Source organism: Myxine glutinosa, chromosome 4 (genome assembly GCF_964187855.1).
Source record: "Myxine glutinosa chromosome 4, kmMyxGlut1.1, whole genome shotgun sequence".
NCBI classification, from domain to species: Eukaryota; Metazoa; Chordata; class Myxini; order Myxiniformes; family Myxinidae; genus Myxine; species Myxine glutinosa.
In genome coordinates, this window is record NC_136264.1 from 142,833,810 (window position 1) to 142,857,003 (window position 23,194).

A 23,194-nucleotide genomic window follows, 5' to 3' on the forward strand; every position below is an offset into this window, starting at 1 on the left:
TGAATGGGATGGCAACATAGAGAGTAACCCAGTTTTAGGACCGGCAGAGAACATAACCGAGAAGGAAGTTGAGGAAGCGATAAAAGCAATGAAGAGTAGAAAAGCGGGAGGGCCGACGGGAGTTGTGGGAGGTATGTTGAAGGCAGCGGGAAATTGGGGTGTGAAGAGAATGACAGAAATCTGTAATCTGGTGGTGAAAGAAGGCCGCATTCCAGTGGATTGGGAACTGAGTACCCTCGTTCCTCTATACAAGGGGAAAGGTGACCCTCTGGTGTGGCTCGTACCGAGCGATAAAGTTATTGGAGCATGGAATGAAGGTATTGGAAAGGGTGTTGGAGAGGAGGATATGGAAGAAGGTGAAGATCGACGAAATGCAGTTTGGATTTATGCCAGGAAGAGGAACGACAGACGTGCTTTTTATTGTGAGGCAGTTGCAGGAGAAGTACATGGAGAAGAGGAAGAAGTTGTTTCTTGGGTTTGTTGATCTGGAGAAAGCATTCGACAGGGTTCCACATGAAGTAGTGACATGGGCATTGAGGAACTTAAGAGTGGAGGAATGGTTGATCAGAGTAGTGATGGCAATGTACAAAAGAGCGTGCACAGCTGCAAGGACGAAGGACGGGAACAGTGGTGAGTTTGAGGTGAAGGTGGGAGTGCATCAGGTGTCGGTACTAAGTCCACTACTATATGTAGCTGTGATGGAGGTGCTGGCTCAGAACATAAAGGAGGGTTTACCGTGGGAGTTGTTGCATGCAGATGATCTGTTGTTGATTGCAGAAAGTATGGATGGACTGAAGGAGAAGATGAACAAGTGGAAGGAATGTATGGAGACAAAAGGTCTGAATGTGAATATCGGAAAAACGAAGGTGATGGCAAGTGGTAAAGCATGTGGTGAGGTGGAAAGAACTGGGATGTGGCCGTGTGCTGTGTGCAGGAAGAGTGTCGGAGTGAACTCCATTCAATGTACAATGTGCGCTGAGTGGGTTCATCAAAAATGTAGTGGTTTGAGAGGGTCATTAACAAGTGTGGCAGCTACATTCAAGTGTAAGGTGTGCACAGAGGGAGCTGCAGATGGAGGAAATGTTGAGTTGGATCTTGGAGATGGCGTGAAGCTGGAAGGTGTGAAAACATTTTGTTACCTAGGAGACATGCTGAATGGAGAAGGTGGATCAGACTCGGCAACGGTTGCTCGAGTGAGATGTGTATGGAAGACGTTTTGGGAACTGAGTGGCGTGCTGAGGAGGAGGGGAGTGTCGTTGAAGCTGAAGGGAAAGGTGTATGCTGCATGTGTGAGAAGTGTTATGATTTATGGGAGTGAGACATGGGTAATGAACGTAGAGCAGCAACGAAGGCTGGAAAGGGTGGAAATGCGAATGGTTCGGTGGATGGAACTTTAACACATGATATCAAAGAGTATCGTTGAGAGAGAGGAAGACAAATGATGAATTGCGAAAGATGATGGGAATAGAGCCTGTGATTGATGCTGTGAAGAGGAACAGGTTGAGATGGTTTGGTCATGTGTTGAGGAAGGATGAAAGTGACTGGTTGAGAAGAGTGATGGAAATGAATGTAGAAGGATGTAGAGGACGGGGAAGACCGAGAAAGACTTGGCTAAAGATGGTGGAAGAAGAAATGCGGGCAAGGTGGTTAACAAGGGGAGATGCAGAAAATAGGGCAAAATGGAGAACATTCTCATGGGGACCGCAAGGCTAACCCCCGCTCTTGCAGGGAAAATGGCCTTAAAATGCCTCTTGTTGTTGTGTGTGTGTGTGTGTGTGTGTGTGTGTGTGTGTGTGTGTGTGTCTGCGTGTGTGTATATGTGTGTGTGTGTGTGTGTGTCTGCGTGTGTGTCTATGTGTGTGTGTGTGTGTGTGTGTGTATCTGTGTGTGTGTGTCTGCGTGTGTATCTATGTGTGTGTGTGTGTGTGTGTGTGTGTGTGTGTGTATCTGTGTGTGTGTGTATGTATATGTATATGTGTGTGTGTGTGTGTGTGTGTGTGTGTGTGTGTGTGTGTGTGTGTGTGTGTGTGTGTGTGTGTGTGTGTGTGTGTGTGTGTGTGTGTGTGTGTGTGTGAGCTCCATTACAAGCCTTAGACCTATTTTAAAATAAAAACAGACTTTTAGATACTTTCCTACTGGCTACAGGTCCTGTCTATCTGATGACACAGAGGAAGACTTTCTCTAAACGTGACAGCACCTTTCAGTATAAGGTAAAAACCTGTTCCTCATCTTCTTATTTAAATGGCCACACTTATTCCTACGTTCTTGTTGGGTTCGTTTTAGTTTTGGCAGAAGTTTTGGCAAAAGTCTTTCACGAACCGATTGTCCAGGCCTGACATTCGACTATGGTTAGGACATGAAATTGTGGAATTTTGTTCAGAATGCCGGCGATGGCTCGCCGACTCTTAGCCAAGGACACCGTGGGGTCTTCAACGTCCACCAAATAATGACGACAGACGGAACACCCAAGGAATCACCATTAATGAACCAGCCTACCTGTGAACCACCTGTATGACAGTGTTTAGCCGGGTTTGGATTCGAACCCAGGTTACACGGCGTTGAGGTGAGCGTGCATACCTCGAAGGTAAATACCAAATGACGAACTGTGGAAAACTGGACCAAAGATTCCGCCGGGTCAGCGGGGTCAGAGACGGCCGGCTGCAGGTTGTTGGATATCGAACTAATGTCTAATGCCGTCGCTGTTGTGTGGAAATTATCAAAGTAGTTGTTGCAACAGCATGTATAATTAGTTGTCGAGGCAGAAAGCAAGACCGGTAGGGAGATGGCAGCGGCGGAGATACGAGCGGAATGAATCGGTAAATGAGACTCCGAGGCACCGTTACAAGAGGCACCGTTAGCGTTACATAGCACCATGAGGATCTACCTATTACGTCTGAGGAAAAGCAGGACGTCCGCCTCGATACTCACGCCATGGCGGGTTGATGAGCACACTGAGGCAGCCGATGACAGAGGGGCTGAGGAGGCCGGCGAGAACGGAGCTTCAGGGCCAATTCCCCGCCATGGCTCACGCACACACGTTCTGCTTTCTCCCCTCCCCCTACCGGCAGCGCGCGGAAACTGCACGAAGCCTTTCAAAATTCATTCCTCCTCATTCTTCCTTCCAAAATTCATTCTCCTAACGCATTCGTAACTCATTCAATAACTATTTAATCTCATTCTTAACTCATTCACATTAATAATAATAATATGACTTTCCTTTTAAATAATGAAGGATCTTCAACACGTGAGGAGAATCATTCGGCCCATGAAAGACTACCTTGAGGGTGACTGTCCAGTGTCCATGCTCTATTCTTTTAAATTCCGGGCATCAACCAGAGAAGCACTCCTCGTACGAGTTTTAAGTCTTTGGTGTGGCTTAGCTAAGGTTCGAACCACCGACCTGGACTGGAGTAGCTAGATTGACCAGACTCAGAGACGGCAGCACCAACCATTACACCACCAGAGGCCGAGGCATTTAATCATTCTGTTCGCGCTTCAAGTTTCGTTCGCTAAATGGTATTATTCCTTATTTTGAGTTGGCATTGTGCTTGGAGTTGGCGTGCTCTCCTTTAGTTTAACTTGTCGAATCTCGGTAGGAGTGCCAGCTCGACCATCATCTGCCATGCTGGTGTTTCGCAGGACAGGCCATTGCAGATCAGCGAATGCTGGATGTCAAATGCGACCCTGAAGAGCTCGGCGTCCGGTCTCCTTTCGCTAGCTCGAATTTTAAAATTCCGCGTCACACTTTGAAAGGAGTAGACCGTTGTGTGCCGATACATTGACCAAATTCCCGCCATTACTGCTAAGGATAGCGATGCCCGACGACCCAAACGATGCCCGACGACCCAAGCGATGCCCGACGACCCAAGCGATGCCCGACCCCAGCGATGCCCGATGACCCAAGCGATGCCCGATGACCCCAGCGATGTCCTACTAAAGAGAGCAGTGTGTAGTAGCCATGAACGGAATGTTCATTGTTATCACAACCCACTTACCTGGCCTCCAGGTAGGGTAGGTGCGTCGAATCATCGAAATACTGCATTTGCATTCTTTCGTGCCCCGAACTAGTCGTAGTATTTAACTTATCGGCCATTCAATCAGACAAAACTTACGTAATTGTTACACGAATTACAAAAGCTCCATCAAAAATACAAGTGTGCATTTACTGCACAAAGATGACGACCACTACTTTTACATCTTTTAGATACATATGGCTGCCGAAGCAGTTTCGGTTCTTGGCGATTGGGCACAATTCTGGTCGGGGCACCACTCCGAGTCAAGACATTGAAAAGGCTCATTCTTCCAAGTAGAAGCTGGTACTCATTTTGCCGACCTCGGAAGGATGACAGGCTGAGTCAACTCGACCTGGTGTTAATTCACGGTTTGACTGGGGCTCAAACTCAGGACTCTGAGATCTTAGGAGTTAAGCCAACACTAGGCTACTACATATAGGAGCTGTACGAAACGTGGTTTAGCCACAGCCCCGATATGCATTCTTAGGACAAATGCCAGGGACATAGAAAAGGCACCTTTGTATGGTACTAGCAAGAGTACCTGGCGTTGCCTGGCAACGTTATAATCCTGTTGGCATTTTAAAGAAATAAATTTGGGTTTTTTTCTATTTTTTGTGGGTGCCTAAAACACACCCTTCCACCACCCAATAAGGAAAATTTAAATTTAACATGATATTACATGCACACACACAAAACAACATTTATTTATTTTTTCTCTAAAACACTCCCTGGCACTCACTGATGAACCTCTGAAAGATTGACGAAGATCTGTTCAGCCGTCTCTGAGAAAGAGGGTGACACACAGACAAACAGCTATCTTACAGTATAGATGTACCATGTGGCAAAGTATAGAAAAGAAGGGACATTCCATAGCTTGAAGAAAAAGCCAAACAATAGAAAAGAATCTCATTCTGCATTTTAAAAAACTGCATTCAAAAAATCTCATGTGCATGCTGGACGACCCTTGTGTTCTTAGGAGGAACCAAGTAATGCTCTGGAAAAGTTCATATAAAGGGGCGCCAATTTGATTCATACAGCTGAATGAAGAAGTAAATGTATTTTATTTTCCAGATGTAGGGCGCCCCTTTATATGGACATTATATACTGTATACACAACCGGTCAAAAGTTTTAGAACACCTCAGTTTTTCCAGTTTTTATTGAAATTTAAGCAATTCAAGTCCAGTGAATAACCTGAAATGGTACAAAGGTAAGCAGTAAACTGCTCGAGGTTAAAAAAAAGTTTACGTTGGCAAAAACGGGGAAATAATGTAAATTGCACAGTTATATTGTAAAAAAAAAGGCCTTCTTCAGGGAACAAGTAATGGGTTAACAACTTAGAGCTGTTCTGCAGCAATGTAGGTAAATTAAGATTTGAAAGTTGATGCAAACAATTCCTACAGGTGTCCCAACCTCTGCTGATTACTTGATTACAAACCCCCTGTCTGTATAAAAGCAGTATTGGAACAGACTGTGATTACACCCTCTGAAGCATTATTTGAATATTGCACTGCAGGAAGTAGTATATTGCCATCATAATGGCGAGAAAAAGGCAATTAACATAGGAAGGAAGACAGATCATTATAACCCTTAAAAGTGCAGGCCTTTCCTTTAGAGAAATTGCAAAGAAACCCAAGGTGTCAGTGAGTACAGTTTCCTACACCACCAAAAGGCACTTGGAAACTGGAGGAAACTGACAGGAAGAGGTCTGGCAGACCCAAAGCCACAACAGAATCAGAAGACAAGTTTCTGAGTCAACAGCTTGCGTGATAGGCGGCTCACAGGACAACAGCTTCAACCACAGCTTAACACTGGTCGAAGTAAGCAAGTCTCAGTTTCAACTGTGAAGAGAAGACTTCGAGCTGCAGGTTTGAAAGGTCGAGTGGCAGTAACAAAAGCCATTGCTAAGATGGCAAAATAAGAAAAAGAGGCTTACCTGGGCCATGAAGCATCGCCAGTGGACTACTGAAGAATGGAAGAAGGTCTTATGGACCGATGAATCAAAATTTGAAATCTTTGGTTCATCACGCAGGGTTTTAGTACACCGTTGAGTAGGCGAAAGGATGGTTCCTCAGTGTGTGACACAAACTGTCAAACATGGAGGAGGAAGCGTGATGGTCTGGGGCTCTTTTGCTGGATCCAGAGTTGGGGACTTGCACAGAGTGACTGGCACCCTGAACCAAAAGGGCTACCACAGCATTTTGCAGCGCCATGCAATACCCTCTGGTATACGCCTAGTTGGTCAGGGGTTCATCCTACAGCAAGATAATGACCCTAAACACACCTCCAGGCTATGTCAAAACTACCTTCGAGGAAAATAACAAGACGGGGTAGGCTTTATATCGTGGAATGGCCAGCACAGTCTCCAGACTTAAACCCCATCGAGCTGGCTTGGGATGAACCGGACAGAAGGGTGAAAGCAAAGCAACCTACAAGTGCAACACATTTGTGGGAACTTCTGCAACAGTGTTGGGAAGAACTTCCCGAACAATATTTGATTTCCATTGTAGAAAGAATGCCACGAGTGTATTCGGCGGTTATATCTGCAAAAGGTGGCTACTTTGCTGAGTCAAAAATTTAAATTAAATTTTGTTAAACAAAATGATTCTATGATTTCGTTTTTATCTCTAATTGTTTATTTGTTATGTGCTTAATTTCAGAGTATATTGAGACATTAAACTGCGTAAATTTCAATAAAAACTGGAAAAATTGAGGTTATAAAACTTTTGACCGGAAGTGCATATGTATATTGTTACAGACGTGGCTTAGATGTTATTTACCGAGCGGTTTTGGTATGACCACGTCTGCACAAGTTACCCGATTATACCCGAACGTTGACTAATCGCGCTGCGCTAGGTCAATAAAGGAAAAGGACACCCGGCTGGGATTAAAATGACACGACACCCAGGGTTCAGTTCTCAAGCCCTCCGGAGGAGGTTATATTGTTACGGAAGGTTAGATTACAAGGACGAGAGGTACAGCATAGAAAGACAAGCACTTAGACACAATCTTATGTTAACCCCAACAGACGACAGATAAACGGGACAAAAGGCTGACTCACACGGGGTTTGATGGCTAGGAAAGGCAGGATCGATGGCTCCAGGTGCACCTGGGCTCAAAGGTCAGAATCGACTCGGTCCGGTCCAGAGATGCGGGGAGGTATTCAGCGCTCGTACGTGGCAACTTCTCTCTCCAGGCTGGGGGCGCATCTGACCTCACATCCGGTGAGTCCTTCGTATATCCGGCGGGGAGTGACACGCCCTCGGCTCGTTAGCTCCGCCTCGTGGAATCGGCACGTTGCTTCTCATTGGGTGCGTGCGGGGGGTTTACCAGGCTCCGCCCTTGACGGGGGACTGACAAGGAGCCCCTTCGTGGTAACCCCGTGGAGCGCATGGTCCGGCGCGCATTGTCAATGGCGGCTAACCGAGCCGGTGTGATGACGCACACTCCCCCCGCGCAGCGTCGTTGTTGTTGTAATTGTTGTTGTAGTTGTAGTTGTAGTTGTTGTTGTAGTTGTTGTTTGGGGAAGAAGATGGAAGGAGGTATGGGAAAGGTCCTAAACTCACTACTGGTGCCATATAATCACATTCTGGTGCAACGAAGAGTCAGAATTAATGGAAAGGAGTCCTTAACTGACATAGACTAAGAATAACTAGCAAGATGTCCGAAAGTTGTCTACGTGAGATGTGGTGGACCTGGGCACGACATTTAATGGGGGAAAAAGGGGAAGGTCGGCTCTACTGATTGTTGTTTACAGACAATGGGACTAGGGAATGGGGGATTGGGGATAGTTGGGGAGTATTGGGGAAATAGGGGAATATTTACAAGCGGATATGGAGGCCAAATTCCATATTCGCAACAATATATACGTATATATACAATACATGAGCAAAAGTATGTGCACACAAACATCACACATCTCATTCCAAAATCATGGGCAATACAATAATATGGAGTTGGTCCCCCTTTTGCTGCTATAACAGTCGCCACTCTTCTGGGAAGGCTTTCCACTCGATGTTGGAACATTGCTGTGGGGATTTGCTTCCATTCAGCCACAAGAGCATTAGTGAGGTCGGGCATTGATGTTGGGCAATTAGGCCTGGCTCGCAGTCGACATTCCAATTCATCCCAAAGGTGTTCGATGGGGTTGAGGTCAGAACCCTGTGCAGGCCAGTCAAGTTCTTCCACACCGATCTCGACAACCATTTCTGTATGGACTTCGCTTTGTGCATGGGGGCATTGTCATGCTGAAACAGGAAAGGGCCTTCCCCAAACTGTTGCCACAAAGTTAGAACCACACAATCGTCTAGAATGTCCTTGTATGCTGTATCGTTATGATTTCCCTACACTGGAAATATGGGGCCTAGCCCGAACCATGAAAAACAGCCCAATACCATTATTTCCCCTCCACCAAACTTTACAGTTGGCACTATGCATTCGAGAGGTAGCATTCTCCTGCCATCCACGAAACCCAGATTAGTCAATCTGACTGCCAGATGGTGAAGCGTAATTCATCACTCCAGAGAACGTGTTTCCACTGTTCCAGAGTCCAATGGCGGCGAGCTTTACACCACTCCAGCCAGTGCTTTGCATTGCGCATGGTGATCTTAGGTTTGTGTACGGATGCTCGGCCATGGAAACCCATTTCATGAAGTTCCTGACAAACAGTTCTGGTGCTGAGATTGCTTCCAGAGGCAGTTTGGAACTCGGTAGTGAGTGTTGCAACAGAGGACAGACGATTTTTACGCACTCCCCGCTTCAGCACTCGGCGGTCCCGTTATATGAGCTTGTGTGGCCTAGCTGTTGTTGCTCCTAGACGTTTCCACTTCACAATAACAGCACTTACAGTTGCCCGGGGCAGCTCTAGCAGGGCAGAAATTTGACGAACTGACTTGTTGGAAAGGCGGCATCCTATCACGGTGCCATGTTGAAAGTCACTGAGCTCTTCAGTACGGCCCATTCTACTGCCAATGTTTGTCTATGGAGATTGCATGGCTGTGTGCTTGATTATATACACAGGGTGTGGCTGAAATAGCCGAATCCACTAATTAGAAAGGGTGTCCGCATGCTTTTGGTCATGTAGTGTATATATATATATATATATATATATATATATATATATATATATATATATATATATATATATATATGTATATGTGTATATATATATATATATATATATATATATATATATATATATATATATATATATATATATATATATATATATATATATATAGTATATATATATATATATATAGTTATGAATTTTGGGGTAGTGATATATAGATTCAGGTAGATCTGCATAGGTAGGTGCTCCGATGATCATGAGTAGAAAGAACCACTTCGATGTACATAAGTCAGAGACCTGTTTAGCCCGAATGTCGGATTAAGTGTATATTCGTCCCCGTTACAAGGAATGGGGCATGTTAACTGGTGTAGGGATTCTGTTAATTCCCCTATGCGTGAGACCTTGTGATCTATCCTTTGCCCCGTATGGCACTGCACATAGACACTAGTCGGGCCCATTAGTACACTAATTAACAAATAATAATAAAACCGCCAATAAGCTAGACATCAACATCAGGGCTAACAACACCGCCTGGTTAAACACACATCGCTCAAGCAAGCCGAAGGGTGAAGACATCAGCTCGGCCGTCCAGGTAATCTTTTCAGCTTCTTCTTCTACTTTCTTCCTCCCGCACTTGTAAGTGAAATCCACTATGAATTGAACGCCTCCATTAACGCTAGCTTTGGCTATTCGTGATTTGCCGGTCTTCACCGAGGGGAATCACAGGACAATATACTGAACATCAAAATAAACTTATCACTTTCATTTTTTGAAATGTGCAGCTTTACAAACACGTTTCATCAATTGTAATGGCTGATTATGTAACGGGAACTTCACTCCAATCACTTGGTTGATCAACAATTGCATGCTTGAGTGGTTCTGTATAGGGATGTTTCCCTTTAAATAATGACCCTCATAATGAAATCCTACAGTTCTTGTGGTTATCATTTACTGCTGTCTATAGTCATTCTTGATCTAGACTAGAGGCTTCTGACAGTACTCCTGGCTCTGGGGGGTTGCTTGTGTACATCTCTCTTCTACGGCCAAACTTTTGATTTTCCTGTTCTATATGTTGAGACCCTTGGAAAAAATCTGGGTAACACTCCCAGATCAAGTACGTTTTTTCTGCACACCCCAATACGTGATTATGACTTGAGGCCAATTAGCCGAAATAGCAAAATTCAGTTTTCATGGAATAATTCAAGAGTAGGCAGCTTTAGATTCAAATGTAACATTTATTTATCATGTTTTGACATAACTAACACATTTTTAGCATGGTTCAATACTAGAAACTGTCTTTTTTAGAAAAAAAAACCGTCATTTAGCTTTTTTTTCTCCAAAAATCACTTTCAGTTTGAAAGGCGCTCAAAATCCGATCACCTCTCATACACCCAATTATGTAGATAAAGCAACCAAAATTTGTCAGAAGCTTCCTTATGAAGCCCTTTAATAGGGATAAACATGGGTTTCTTTGTGGCTTATCAGTCTTTCACATTTTATATTTTCAGCATATGGTCCGACCTTGCCGATTTTTACAGCCGTACAAACGTAACTAATACCCATTTTTTGTTTTTCAGGCGTGGCCGCTGACGATGGAGTCTGTTACTCTCTCAGGACCGCCCGAAGACAGTTCGTTTGATGCGACTAACTGCATCATCTGCCAGAAAAGCACGGGGGATAAAACTGTGAGCACAACTAATGGTTGCAAAAGGATACGAGAAGCAAGTTACATCCACAATGATCAAGTTTCCAAACGGCTTAAGCTGGTTAAAGGAGATGGGTTTGTTTATCATGTGACCAATGACTGTTACAAAAAATACACCATGACTTCAGTTCTCAATAGGAAAAGGAAGAGTCTCGCTGTATGCCAAGACCTGTCCCGTTCTGAGCAGGAAGAAGATAGAAGTACTCGTTCTAAGGCCGTCCGACATCCACCGAATACAGAGACGTCCACAACAGCCTTACGTCAAGTGAAGTGTATTATCTGTGACAGTAAATCACACAAACAACAGTACACGAAATATCGCATTAGTGAATCAGGCCGTGCTTCAGCCTTTCTGGCTGCGACAAACTTCTTTCACGATGATGTGTTCACCCGAACGTGCGACCTTCAAGATGCGCATTCTGTGTTTGGAGCAGATCTGTACTACCACAGGGACTGCATGACTAAATACTTGTATAAGTATGACTCTCGTGATAAAGCTTCCATACCAAAAGTGTCTGAGAAACAGCTTGCTTGGAATCAGGTTGTTAAAGAGTTAGAGCAAGGCCTAAAAGAAGGGAGGGGTTATGAACTTAGTGCTATCAGAGACTCTTTGAACAATATTGATGACAAATGTAACTTTCGTAATAGAGATGTAAAAGTTTTCTTGTTGAACACTTTTGGTAATGAGATTGATTTTACATATCCCAGTTCGTTCAAAAAATCAATGATGGTATTCAGTGTTCCAAAGAAAGTGTTAGCTGAGCGCATTCGTTCCCTTGATCCTGTTCAGGTATGCGCTGGTGTGATTAGGAAGGCTCTAGATGAGTATGATTTTGGCCTTGACGATAGCTTTTGTGATGCGCATGATCTAAAGCATTCCTTGAGCGAGATGAATATCCCTGAACCTGTACTACGTTTTTTCAGTCATTTGTACAATTTCAATCCTGACACATATGCAAAAGCAGCCGAAGCTGTCATGACAGAAAGTGATGAACCAGTTGATGAGGATGAAGAAGATGATGATGACTACGATACCGGTAGCAAGCCATCAGGTAACAGCCTCTCCACACAGCGTTGCAGAAAGATACAATCTGTCTTCCAAGTCATGTACTATATCCATCACTGCGGTAGAAAGAGAACTCCAATGCATCTATCTATAATTCCAGTAATCTCTGTATGTGTGTTTGTTTGTTTGTTTGTTTGTTTGTTTGTCTGTGACCGCTGTTTCTCGACAACCATGGGTCCGATATACTTTAAACTTGCCAGGTATATTGCTGGGGACCCGAGGATGTGCCTTTTCAAGGTTTCATATTAATCGGACAATTACTTACCGAGCTATGTCCAAAAAACGATTCAACCAATCAGAGAGCAGCGAGCTATCGCGTGTGCCGAACGTGGCGAACACACTCTGCCTCGGACGGCACATTTGAGAGCGTATTCATTTATTTCACGTTGGCAAACTATGTTGCCGCTATGTTGGCGTTAAACTATGTTTTAAAACTAATTAAAACCATTTCATGTAAATAGAGGGGGGGGGGGGGGGATTGTCACTGTACTCGCAAGCCGTTCGCCGTTCGCTTTGGCGTTGCGAATGGACCAAAACATTTCATGGACCAAACCATTTCATGTAAAGCGTTCGCCGTTCGCTTTGGCGTTGCGAATGGACCAAAACATTTCATGGACCAAACCATTTCATGTAAATAGAGGGGGGGGATATAATTTTAGATATATATATAGTACGGGCATGCCCTAGTCTATCTATAATTCCACTAATCTCTGTGTGTATGTTTGTTTGTATGTTTGTATGTTTGTTTGTCTGTGACCGCTGTTTCTCGACAACCACGGGTCCGATATACTTTAAACTTGCCAGGTATATTGCTGGGGACCCGAGGATGTGCCTTTTCAAGGTTTGAAATTAATCGGACAAGTAGTTACCGAGCTATGGCGATTTAGCCGTTCGCCGTTCGCTTTGGCGTTGCGAATGGACCAAACCATTTCATGTAAATAGAGGGGGGGGGTTCTGTGGTCGTTGCGAATGCACCAAACCATTTGATGTAAATAGAGGGGGGGGGGGTTGTCACCGTACTCGCAAGCCGTTCGCTTTGCCTTTGGCTTTGCGAATGGACCAAACCATTCCATGTAAATAGAGGGGGGGGATATAATTTTAGATATATATATAGTACGGGCATGCCCTAGCTAGTCTATCTATAATTCCAGTAATCTCTGTGTGTATGTTTGTATGTTTGTATGTTTGTATGTTTGTATGTCTGTGACCGCTGTTTCTCGACAACCACGGGTCCGATATACTTTAAACTTGCCAGGTATATTGCTGGGGACCCGAGGATGTGCCTTTTCAAGGTTTCATATTAATCGGACAAGTAGTTACCGAGCTATGTCCAAAAAACGATTCAACCAATCAGAGAGCAGCGAGCTATCACGTGTGCCGAACGTGGCGAACAGACTCTGCCTCGGACGGCACATTTGAGAGCGTATTCATTTATTTCACGTTGGAAAACTATGTTGCCGTTAAACTATGTTTTAAAACTAATTAAAACTACTATCTATAATTCCACGGGTCCGATAAAAAACACCGTACTCGCAAGCCGTTCGCTTTGGACCAAACCATTTCATGTAAATAGAGGGGGGGGGGATTGTCACCGTACTCGCAAGCCGTTCGCTTTGGACCAAACCATTTCATGTAAATAGAGGGGGGGGATATAATTTTAGATATATATATAGTACGGGCATGCCCTAGTATTATGAATGCGGAATCAGTTCATGGTCTTGGGCGTGGTGGCAAAATTGTAACTACAGTTCTAAACCACGGAGGACTAGCAATCAGCTACCCGGAGCTGCGTAGGTACCAACATGACCTTGCCACGTTTACAGCACAGCACAAGAACGATCGCGTTTCACTGCCGTCACACTTTGATCCTGGGCAATTCACCTCCGGTGCAATTGACAACTGGGCCCATGGGGGGCAAATGTATCTGAACATGACACTGTGAATGTTCTCTACCAAGACAAACCCCCGTCGTCGACCAGTAAACCAAAGATTTCTGACACGCAGGTCACACATGGTCCACAGTCATTCAGTTTAATATTAAAATGCCAGGTACTGTCCGACTTTCACAAGCCTGCACGCCGTGCTGACATCCCAGCAACTTACAAAGTGGCCGAACTGCCTTACACTTCCTCCGAAGCCGATGCAGCAAAACTGAAGGATATTTCTTGGTCCCTCGCACGCTTGAACGTCATGCATGATGAAGTGTCCATCTACCCCAAGTCACAAACAATGCCATCTTGGAGTGCTAGCAACTCTGTTTGGACGGAGGAGGCCATCCCATTAAAGAATCTTGCATTTGTGCCTGTTCTGCCGCATCCAGTTACAGAGTACGCGACAGTTTATACGGCTATGAAGAACTTTATGGACATTGGTTCTCAGCTGACTCAAAATGAGATACCAATGTATTGTGATGAAGGTGTTTATTGCATCGTCCGTGATATACAACTGCTGAGACCAGAAGAATTCAGGACCCTGGTTCCATGCCTGGGAACGTTTCACTTAGTGAAAACTGTTTTGAAATGTATTGGCAAACTCCTGGATGGAAGTGGCGCGGACATCACATGGTTGCAGGCTGGTGTTTTTGGTCCAACTGTCATCGAGAATTCTGTTCTACATGGAGGTCACTACAGCCGCTGTCTTGAGGGTATGCAGCTCCTTGCTGAAGCCTTTGAACGCCTCCAGTACAAAGAATTCTTCTCCGAGAAAGGCATCGACCAATATACACATGAGCTTGCCATCCTGACGAACCTCCAGTCTAGTGTCAAGGAGAAATGCATCACAGATAGTCAGAAGTATATGGTTCAGTTTGCTGATGCATCAAAAACATTGGTCGAAGATTTGAACAGATTCATCCAAACACGGTCTGATACCAATGAAAACTTCAAGTTCTGGACTCAGTTCTTGCAAATGATGGATATTGTCCGTGATCTGTTGAGAGCTGATCGTGAAGGGATTTGGGAACTGCATCTTGACGCTGTCCAGCGTGCATTGAACCTGTTTGCGGCATTCGATTCGACCAACTACTTGCGATGGTGTTCTCTCTACCTTGAAGACATGCGACGTCTACCTGAGACTGCACCATCAGTTCATGAACAATTTGCCAAAGGCAATTTTTCAATCAGAGAGATACCCGGCCGATTCACCGCTGTTGGAGGAGACCAGAAATTAGAGCAAAGCATTAACCTTTCATCTAAGTGCAGCGATGGAGTCATTGGACATGCAAAGCAAAAACAGTATGTCGCCCAGTGGGACCTAATATACCATGAAATGATGGCAGTGAAGAACCTACATCGGCAATACAGTGATGTGATTGACAGGACACATGAGACTTACAGCCACCACGAATCATCTCAAGCCACAACTAACCGCAAAGAAGGACATATTCAGGAGATGATGAGATTCATTGAAGAGAAGGGGTCCCCTCTGTCTCTAGACGCTTCCAAAACACTACAAAACTTTGTGACAAAAGAGGTTATGTCCGATGATATAAAAACTGACATGCTCAATGCCTTTTCAAAAGGAAAAGAGAAGTACCTGAAATTCAGAAAGGAAAGGTTTGTCACCAAGACTACACTCTGTTTCACCACCACCAATATCACCACCACCGTCTCACCTGGAAAGACACATAATATCGAATGAGACCACCACCACCACCACTACTACAAATTAGCATCAGTTGCTATAGTTGCTTAAAAATGTATTCTGCACCAACAAATCTACAAAGAGAAATACATTAGATGTCGTGCACCGCTGTCATGGTTGCAAATCACCTAAAATATAATGAAAATATTGACATTGATGACAACATTCGTATTAGCATGTCTACACATATTGCATTGAATTTCATAGCACATCATGATCATATGTGTGAGGATATTGACTCTAATTATACTGTATGTGTGTCTCAAATCGAAACATACCTTTTACATACCTTTTGATTTTTGCCTATTTTTGTTCCTAAAATTGGGGATTTTGTGATGAAGTTTTGAGAGTTGGTGGAAATAATTATGTTTTAATAATCATTATAAAGAGGTTACTATAGATCACACAGGCACTTTCTATACATCATTTGAAAGGTAATTCAATAACCTTTTACCTGATATACCACACTAGCTGATATATACACGTGATATTATTTGAGAGCCAAAAAACTAACCCCACCCCCTAAATCTTAAGCGGGGAAAATGACCCGAAAAGCGATAAATGGGTGATCTGACAAATGTGATGATAACACAGATACGGCTAAGAGTTTCACACTGCTATCACATTTTTTTCAGCACTAGGGACCTTGGCCTTGCCAAAAATAACTGTTAGCCATCCTCCCTCTGATTGAGCATGGTCGACCCCTCGGCTCATAGCCTGTTAGGAGTGTTATGTCCATTCCTGTGTCATTTTGTTTTGACTGTATTCAGGTGCGTGCCTTTGTGTTGCAGTGCTGTGACTTTTGTTGCACCACCCCTTGTGATGTTCATGCTTTTTGTTTTTTTGTGATTGAGGCAATCTCTTGTTTATTGATGTGTTTAGTAAAGATAGCTGAACTTTACCTGTGTTCAAATATTTTTGCATGTTTGCGTGGAGGATTTCAATGAGTGTCCTTCTAAAGATTTGATAAGTTTCTTTTGACGTTGAGTTTATATCGTACTTTTTTTTTCTTAATGTTAAAATCTTGTAGTAACCACAATTACAATGCTGTGTCCCAAATGTGTATAGGTATTGTTGACCATCTGGATATTACACACATGAGGAGGGGCTGAGGAGGGGAAAGTGTGATATGTTTGAAGCAATCATGCAAGTCTTGATGTGCTCGTGTACTTGTATGTATGTACCTGAAAAATCATATATGGTCCAAAATTTTTGGGAAAATAATAGATGTGTACAAGCTCTGTTGGAGACGATGAAAAGGGATAGGTGATTTTACCAACTTGGATGAGGTGTGTGCAACAGAGTACAAAATATACTTCACAAGAAACACTTTCAGCCAAAGGGTGTTTGCTGTCATTTTTTGTTTCATAAAATGCTATCTTACAAGTTATTGCACACAGTAATGACGCAAGACTTACTGCTTGTAAACGCCAATGGTTTAATCACAACTTTTACAAGCCATCACTGCACTGCCTTTACGCTACATCTCCATGTCTCTCCGAGCATCGGCGTCAGGAAGGGCATCCGGCCATAAAAACATTGCCTCAAACAGGGAACCATGCTTGCCATGGGGCCCGCAAGGCTAACCCCCGCTCTAGCGGGGAAAATGGCCTTAAAAAACGATCATTCATTCATTCATTCATTCCATGTCTCTCCGAGCAACCTCCCACACCGATAAAACCAACTGTCACTTCCAATCCCGATGAGGTCACTGCCGTTTTCCAAACATGAATTCTAACCATGTGAAGTCTAAACATTACATTTTCCTCCCCTCTTTAAAAACAATTAGCCAACGTCAATCCTTCATCCATGTTGGCTCTTTGAGGTCGCTGAACAACTCGAGCGGCCCATGGAGGTGCAAATGTATCTGCGGGCCAGTCGTCAATAGCAGTTGGATGCTCCCAGGAAAGAAGAGGGGAAATGCTCCCCTGTCCTAGCCCGAATGGCGATACAGGAACCTTCCTTAGGCGATTCACATGCTATCGTGACCCATTATGCAGAGGATAGCTGGCTGCTCCCAACCTCAACAATTTCCAATGGGTCTGACCATCGAAGCTTGCGATGCCTGGGCATGCATCACAGCATGGCCTTTACACCCCAAACTCCGTGTCTCTCTCTGAGCAACTCCCACACCGACGAAACCAACAATCACTTCTGTTCCTGATGACGTCAGTGCCGTTTTCCAAACATAAATTATAAGCACGAGCAACGGTACCCGCCCTATGGGCGGGGCTTCAATTGGGAGGCCCAAATGAAAAGGCAAAATATCAGAAATTGAAGGCTTTTTTAATTTAAACGATTTTTGTAAACATCCGTTAAATCATATCACACGCAAATCATCAAAATCTAAATAGTACATGGCACCTATTTTGAAAAAAGATTGAATTAAAAGGGCCTCATCCTCCTTTTTTCTTATATCCGGACAATCAACTGGTGTTTTTTTATTTGGCCTTTCATTGGTATGTAAAGAGCGGCTCAGTTTTAATACCGTAAAATACTTCGCAGATTTTCATGGCGGTCAATGACGTCATATTGCTTTCGTGCGTGTTAAAAATATATCTCTTCAGGTAAACTGTATTTCGTTTTTTTTGTCGTGTACTTGTATTCTAAACTTGCATTCAGTTGCATTTTGCAATGAACGATGACAATGACAACAGAACCGTTGAGATGCGGAAGAGAGCGTGGCGAATCTGCAAAATGGAAGCGGCCGCTACACGTCTTTCTCAGTCGCACGTTTATGTGTGAAGAGCGCGCGCCGAATCTGCAAAATGGAAGCGGCCGCTACACGTCTTTCTCAGTCGCACGTTTATGTGTGAAGAGCGCGCGACGAATCTGCAAAATGGAAGCGGCCGCTACACGTCTTTCTCAGTCGCACGTTTATGTGTGAAGAGTGCGCACCGAATCTGTAACACGAAAGCGGCCGCTACACCTGTTTCTCAGTCACTTTGCACACGCTGCCATGTTACTTCGGATACGCACGTTTATATAGTAAGAGTTCGTCAGGAGTCGATCTACTCTCTCCCGGTACGTAGAATAAACAGTATTTGTAGAATTTCAACAAAAGCCACATCACTGTTCATATCGGTAAATATTATTCCATCGTGTTTGGAAAAACTGGAAAAATTGGAAACACAATATAGCCTATTTTACTCCCAGGGGTCCCAGGAATACCCACCCAAAATATCTTTGCGATCGGTTGAGCCGTTTTTGCGGTACCTTCGAACGGACGGATGGACATTGGGTGAATTAATTATAGTAAGACGAGCAACGGTACCCGCCCTATGGGCGGGGCTTAATTGGGAAGCCCAAATGAAAAGGAAAAATATCAGAAATTGAAGGCTTTTTAAATTTTAAACGATTCATATAAACATACGTTGAATCATATCACACGCAAATCATCAAAATCGAAACAGTACATGGCACCCATTTTGAAAAAAGATTGAATTCTGCAAAGCGGCAGCGGCAGCTGCACGTCTTTCTCAGTCGCACGTTTATGTGTGAAGAGTGCGCGCCGAATCTGTAACACGGAAGCGGCCGTTACACCTGTTTCTCAGTCGCTTTGCACACGCTGCCATGTTACTTCAGAGCCGCATGTTTATGTAGGAAGAGTTCATCAGGAGTCGATCTACTCTCTCCTGGTACGTAGAATAAACAGTATTTGTAGAATTTCAACAAAAGCCACATCACTGTTCATATCGATAAATATTATTCCATCGTGTTTGGAAAAACTGGAAAATTGGAAAAACAATTTAGCCTATTTTACTCCCAGGGGTCCCAGGAATACCCACCCAAAATATCGTTGCGATCGGTTGAGCTGTTTTTGCGGTACCTTCGAATGGACGGACGGACATTTGGTGAATTATAGTAAGATGACACAAATCAAAGTAACTTTAATGAGGACAAATCAGCTTACAAAATCATTGAACTATTCATATTCATCCATGCAAAGGGAAAATTAACATCGACTAGCCAAGAGCCCATCCCTAACATGTATGAGGTTAGTTTCAGGTTGACACTGAGGTTTATTAGGCCCCTTCCAACCCCTTTCCCCCATCCCATTGGACGTCCTGTGAACACCCACTAGTTTCCAAACTCATTCCGTCCAATGGTTCAGTTTTCGTAAAAACCCACGATTTGTTTTTTAGCTACTGAAAAGCTTCCCTGTGTGGTGGATTAAATTGAATTGAATTATGAGATCCATTGATCAAAACTTGTGTTCAGGCTTGGCTGTACATAAAGCCAATTTGGGAGTCATTTGGGAAGCCGGTTTAAAAGACCCTGGCATGCTACAGGAAAAAAAACACTCCCACTGTCGGTTCACGATGAGAACCAGATGTTTTTTGTTTTTCAATTGAATTTTTAATTGGAGTAATTTTCACCCATTAGGAATACTAGGGCATGCCCGTACGTGGGTGCCCGTTCCTTGCCAAAAAAAATAATAAACGCTACCCGTACGCTCTACCCCGCCCGTACGCCCGTAAACAAAAAAAACAACGCTCTTCGCTTCCGCCCTTCGCTCTGACTGAATTGGGAGAAATAATGCGCATAAGAAATCGAGAAATTATTATTTTCTCCGGAAGAAATCGAATTACGAACCGTAATGGCGCACGGCGCTCGGCTCGGCTCGCTCTCACATCGGCCACGCCTACGCAACAACGCGTTCTGTGATTGGCTGCCGGAAGTGCAGTCTTCACTGTCCGGAAGGTCGCAAATCGCAGTTACGATGAATCGCAAATTAGTTTTAATTAGTTTTAAAAATAGTTTAACGGCAACATAGTTTTCCAACGTGAAATAAATGAATACGCTCTCAAATGTGCCGTCCGAGGCAGAGTCTGTTCGCCACGTTCGGCACACGTGATAGCTCGCTGCTCTCTGATTGGTTGAATCGTTTTTTGGACATAGCTCGGTAACTACTTCTCCGATTAATATGAAACCTTGAAAAGGCACATCCTCGGGTCCCCAGCAATATACCTGGCAAGTTTCAAGTATATCGGACCCGTGGTTGTCGAGAAACAGCGGTCACAGACATACAGACATACAAACATACAAACATACAAACATACACACAGAGATTACTGGAATTATAGATAGATGGTGAATTGTATCCGGTGCAGATAAAGAAATAATAAAGCCGGTATTAAATTTATCCACACTGGAGCCTTACCATACTGTTAATCTGGTTGATTAAAATATGTATCGTGTAATTTGAATAGATTAACTATTAAATAGTAGTAAAATAACTTATATCATGTATATACTCTTCAAATAGTATATGCCACGTAATGGGCAGACTTAATAATGAATGAATTCGGTTTTAAATCTACACTCCAGTTCGCATTCTGTCTCACGTCTTCCACTCACTGGATGTCTTCACAAAAGTTGTCATGTTAATAGTTAATCCCTGAGAACTCGTCCCTTGGAGAATTTTGTTATAATCTCAATAGCAGACTGCAGTCTTCTCGTTGGCTGAGTTTCTCTGAGGCCCAGCCAAAGTGGTACCAACTATTGATTCATCTCCTCAAGGCACTCCGGTCCCCTTTTTCCACCCTCCCTACTCTGTGCCTTCTAGCGCACCACTTCTTGGTGTGGAAAACACGATTTAAAGGGCTTTGTCATGAGTAATATTCAGAGATGTGCTGGCTGAGTGCTGTCTTTTCTGTACTTGATGTTTTCTTCGATGTTTGTATTAAAGTCAGTCTATCTCTCCGAGTAATAAACGCTTCATTGTCAAACCAGGAGAGACATTGAATTTTTTCCTCGACACCTGTATACATCAAATACAACCACCCGTTTTCACTTCATCCTGTCCAGCAGTTTAGGAGTGCATAGAAATCAAACAAACACACAAAAAGTGTGGTGGTGCTACACGGTACGTTTACATAGAGAATTTATGCCTCCCTGCCTTCCCTCTCCCCCCCACGTGAGGCCACAACCACATAGCCTATATTACCCTCACACAGATGTGTATTTGTACCCCGAGTTTGTAACTTAAAATATGTGGCCGTGCATAGAACACAAACAGAGAGGGAGAGGGGAGAGAGAGGGAGGGGGGGAAGAGGGGAGAGAGAGAGAGGGGGAGAGAGGGGGGGAGAGAGAGAGAGAGGGGAGAGGGGAGAGAGAGAGAGGGGAGAGAGAGGGGGACGAGAGGGGAGGAGAGGGGAGAGAGAGGGGAGAGAGAGAGGGGAGAGAGAGGGGAAAGAGAGAGGGGAGAGAGAGAGGGGAGGGAGAGAGGGGAGGGAGAGAGAGGGGAGAGAGAGAGAGGGGAGAGAGAGAGGGGGAGAGAGGGGAGAGGGGGAGAGAGGGGAGAGAGAGAGAGGGGGAGAGAGGGGAGAGAGAGATGGGAGAGAGAGGGGAGGGAGTGGGGAGAGAGTGGGGAGGGAGAGAGTGGGGAGGGAGAGAGTGGGGAGGGAGAGAGAGGGGAGAGAGAGAGAGAGAGAGGGGAGAGAGATAGGAGAGAGAGGGGAGGGAGTGGGGAGAGAGTGGGGAGGGAGAGGGGAGAGAGAGAGGGGAGAGAGAGAGGGGAGAGAGAGAGAGGGGAGAGAGAGGGGAGAGAAGAGAGGAGAGAGAGAGATTTTTCCCTTTTATGGTAATAGATTGGGCTATTTTATTAAACTTGTAATCCCTCATACTGGGAGTGGCACTATACAGTAGTCATACAGATTTACATTTTGCAAGCCCTCACACCCCACCATGAACCCCAGGGGAAATGAATTATTTTTCATCGTCTGAAACCTTCCCTGGCAACCCCCATCCCAAACACGTTTCTGCATCCCAGCTTTGTCTGAAACACTTTATGCTTTTCTACCACATCAAAATATAACAGTGAAGGAGCTGTGCTCCAACGCGAGTCGAAAGAATTGACGCGACCAAAGACGGAAATTCGTCCGAGTTGCTTTATTGTACGTATCAAACTCGGGTACTCTGAAAAGCCCGTTTATCGGGCAGCAATATATATACACATTTATGCCGGAGTGTTTGCCCGGGAAAAGCGAGACCGGGCATGCCCGGGTGTCAAGGGCGATTCCTGGAAAGGCGAGTCTGGACCTGCCCGGGCGTACTGGACGAGGCCTGGCAAGTCGAGAGCGGGCATGCCCAGGCGTCCTGGACGAGCCCTGGAAAGGCGAGAGCGGGCATGCCCGGGCGTTCTGGGCGAGCCCTGGAAAGGCGAGAGCGGGCATGCCCGGGCGTTCTGGGCGAGCCCTGGAAAGGCGAGAGCGGGCATGCCCGGGAAAGACGAGACCGGGCGTGCCCGGGAGGTTCGGGCGAGCCCGGGAACAGCGAGTTCGGGCATGCCCGGGAGAGGCGCGTCTGGGCCCGTCCGGACGAGACCGGCATGGCGATTGCGCCCTGGCTGCGTCCTGGCAGGTGCAAGGCGATTGTGTACACCCAGCGGTAACCGCTACAACAGCAACAAAAAATGATTTTTAGGAATAAAACATGAACAATTACTACACTGAATTTAACATGTTGTTTGAACAGAAAAAAAAATCACAAGTGTAAAATAAAACAACATTGATTTGAAATAAAAGCAATAAAATAAACGCATTTGTGAAATTTTGAAACAAGCGTTACGCCTCGGCCCCCGTCGGTGAAGTGATGCGAGTTGACAAAGTGAAAGACGCAAGGCGGCCATCTTGGATTTTGACGTGGTGACTCAATTTTCAATGGCGTTCTCCCTTATGCGTAGATACACCCACAC

The 23,194-nt window shown here is 44.6% G+C and overlaps 2 protein-coding genes across 5 annotated transcripts in view; both read right to left on the reverse strand.

Annotated features, from left to right (window-relative positions):
• LOC137425321 (homer protein homolog 3) overlaps positions 1-3,054 on the reverse strand; it is an 89,544-nt gene extending 86,490 nt beyond the window's left edge. For both annotated transcript variants that reach the window (XM_068113624.2, XM_068113623.2), the window contains exon 1: positions 2,929-3,054. In XM_068113624.2, the coding sequence (XP_067969725.1) occupies positions 2,929-2,933 (5 nt within the window). In that variant the 5' untranslated portion in view covers positions 2,934-3,054. The remainder of the gene's footprint in view (positions 1-2,928) is intronic.
• A 19,319-nt stretch (positions 3,055-22,373) lies between these two features.
• Positions 22,374-23,194, reverse strand: part of LOC137425322 (dnaJ homolog subfamily C member 9) — a 45,598-nt gene continuing 44,777 nt past the window's right edge. For all 3 annotated transcript variants that reach the window (XR_013623213.1, XR_013623211.1, XR_013623212.1), the window contains one exon: positions 22,374-22,894. The gene's annotated coding sequence lies outside the window, so the exon portion shown is untranslated. The remainder of the gene's footprint in view (positions 22,895-23,194) is intronic.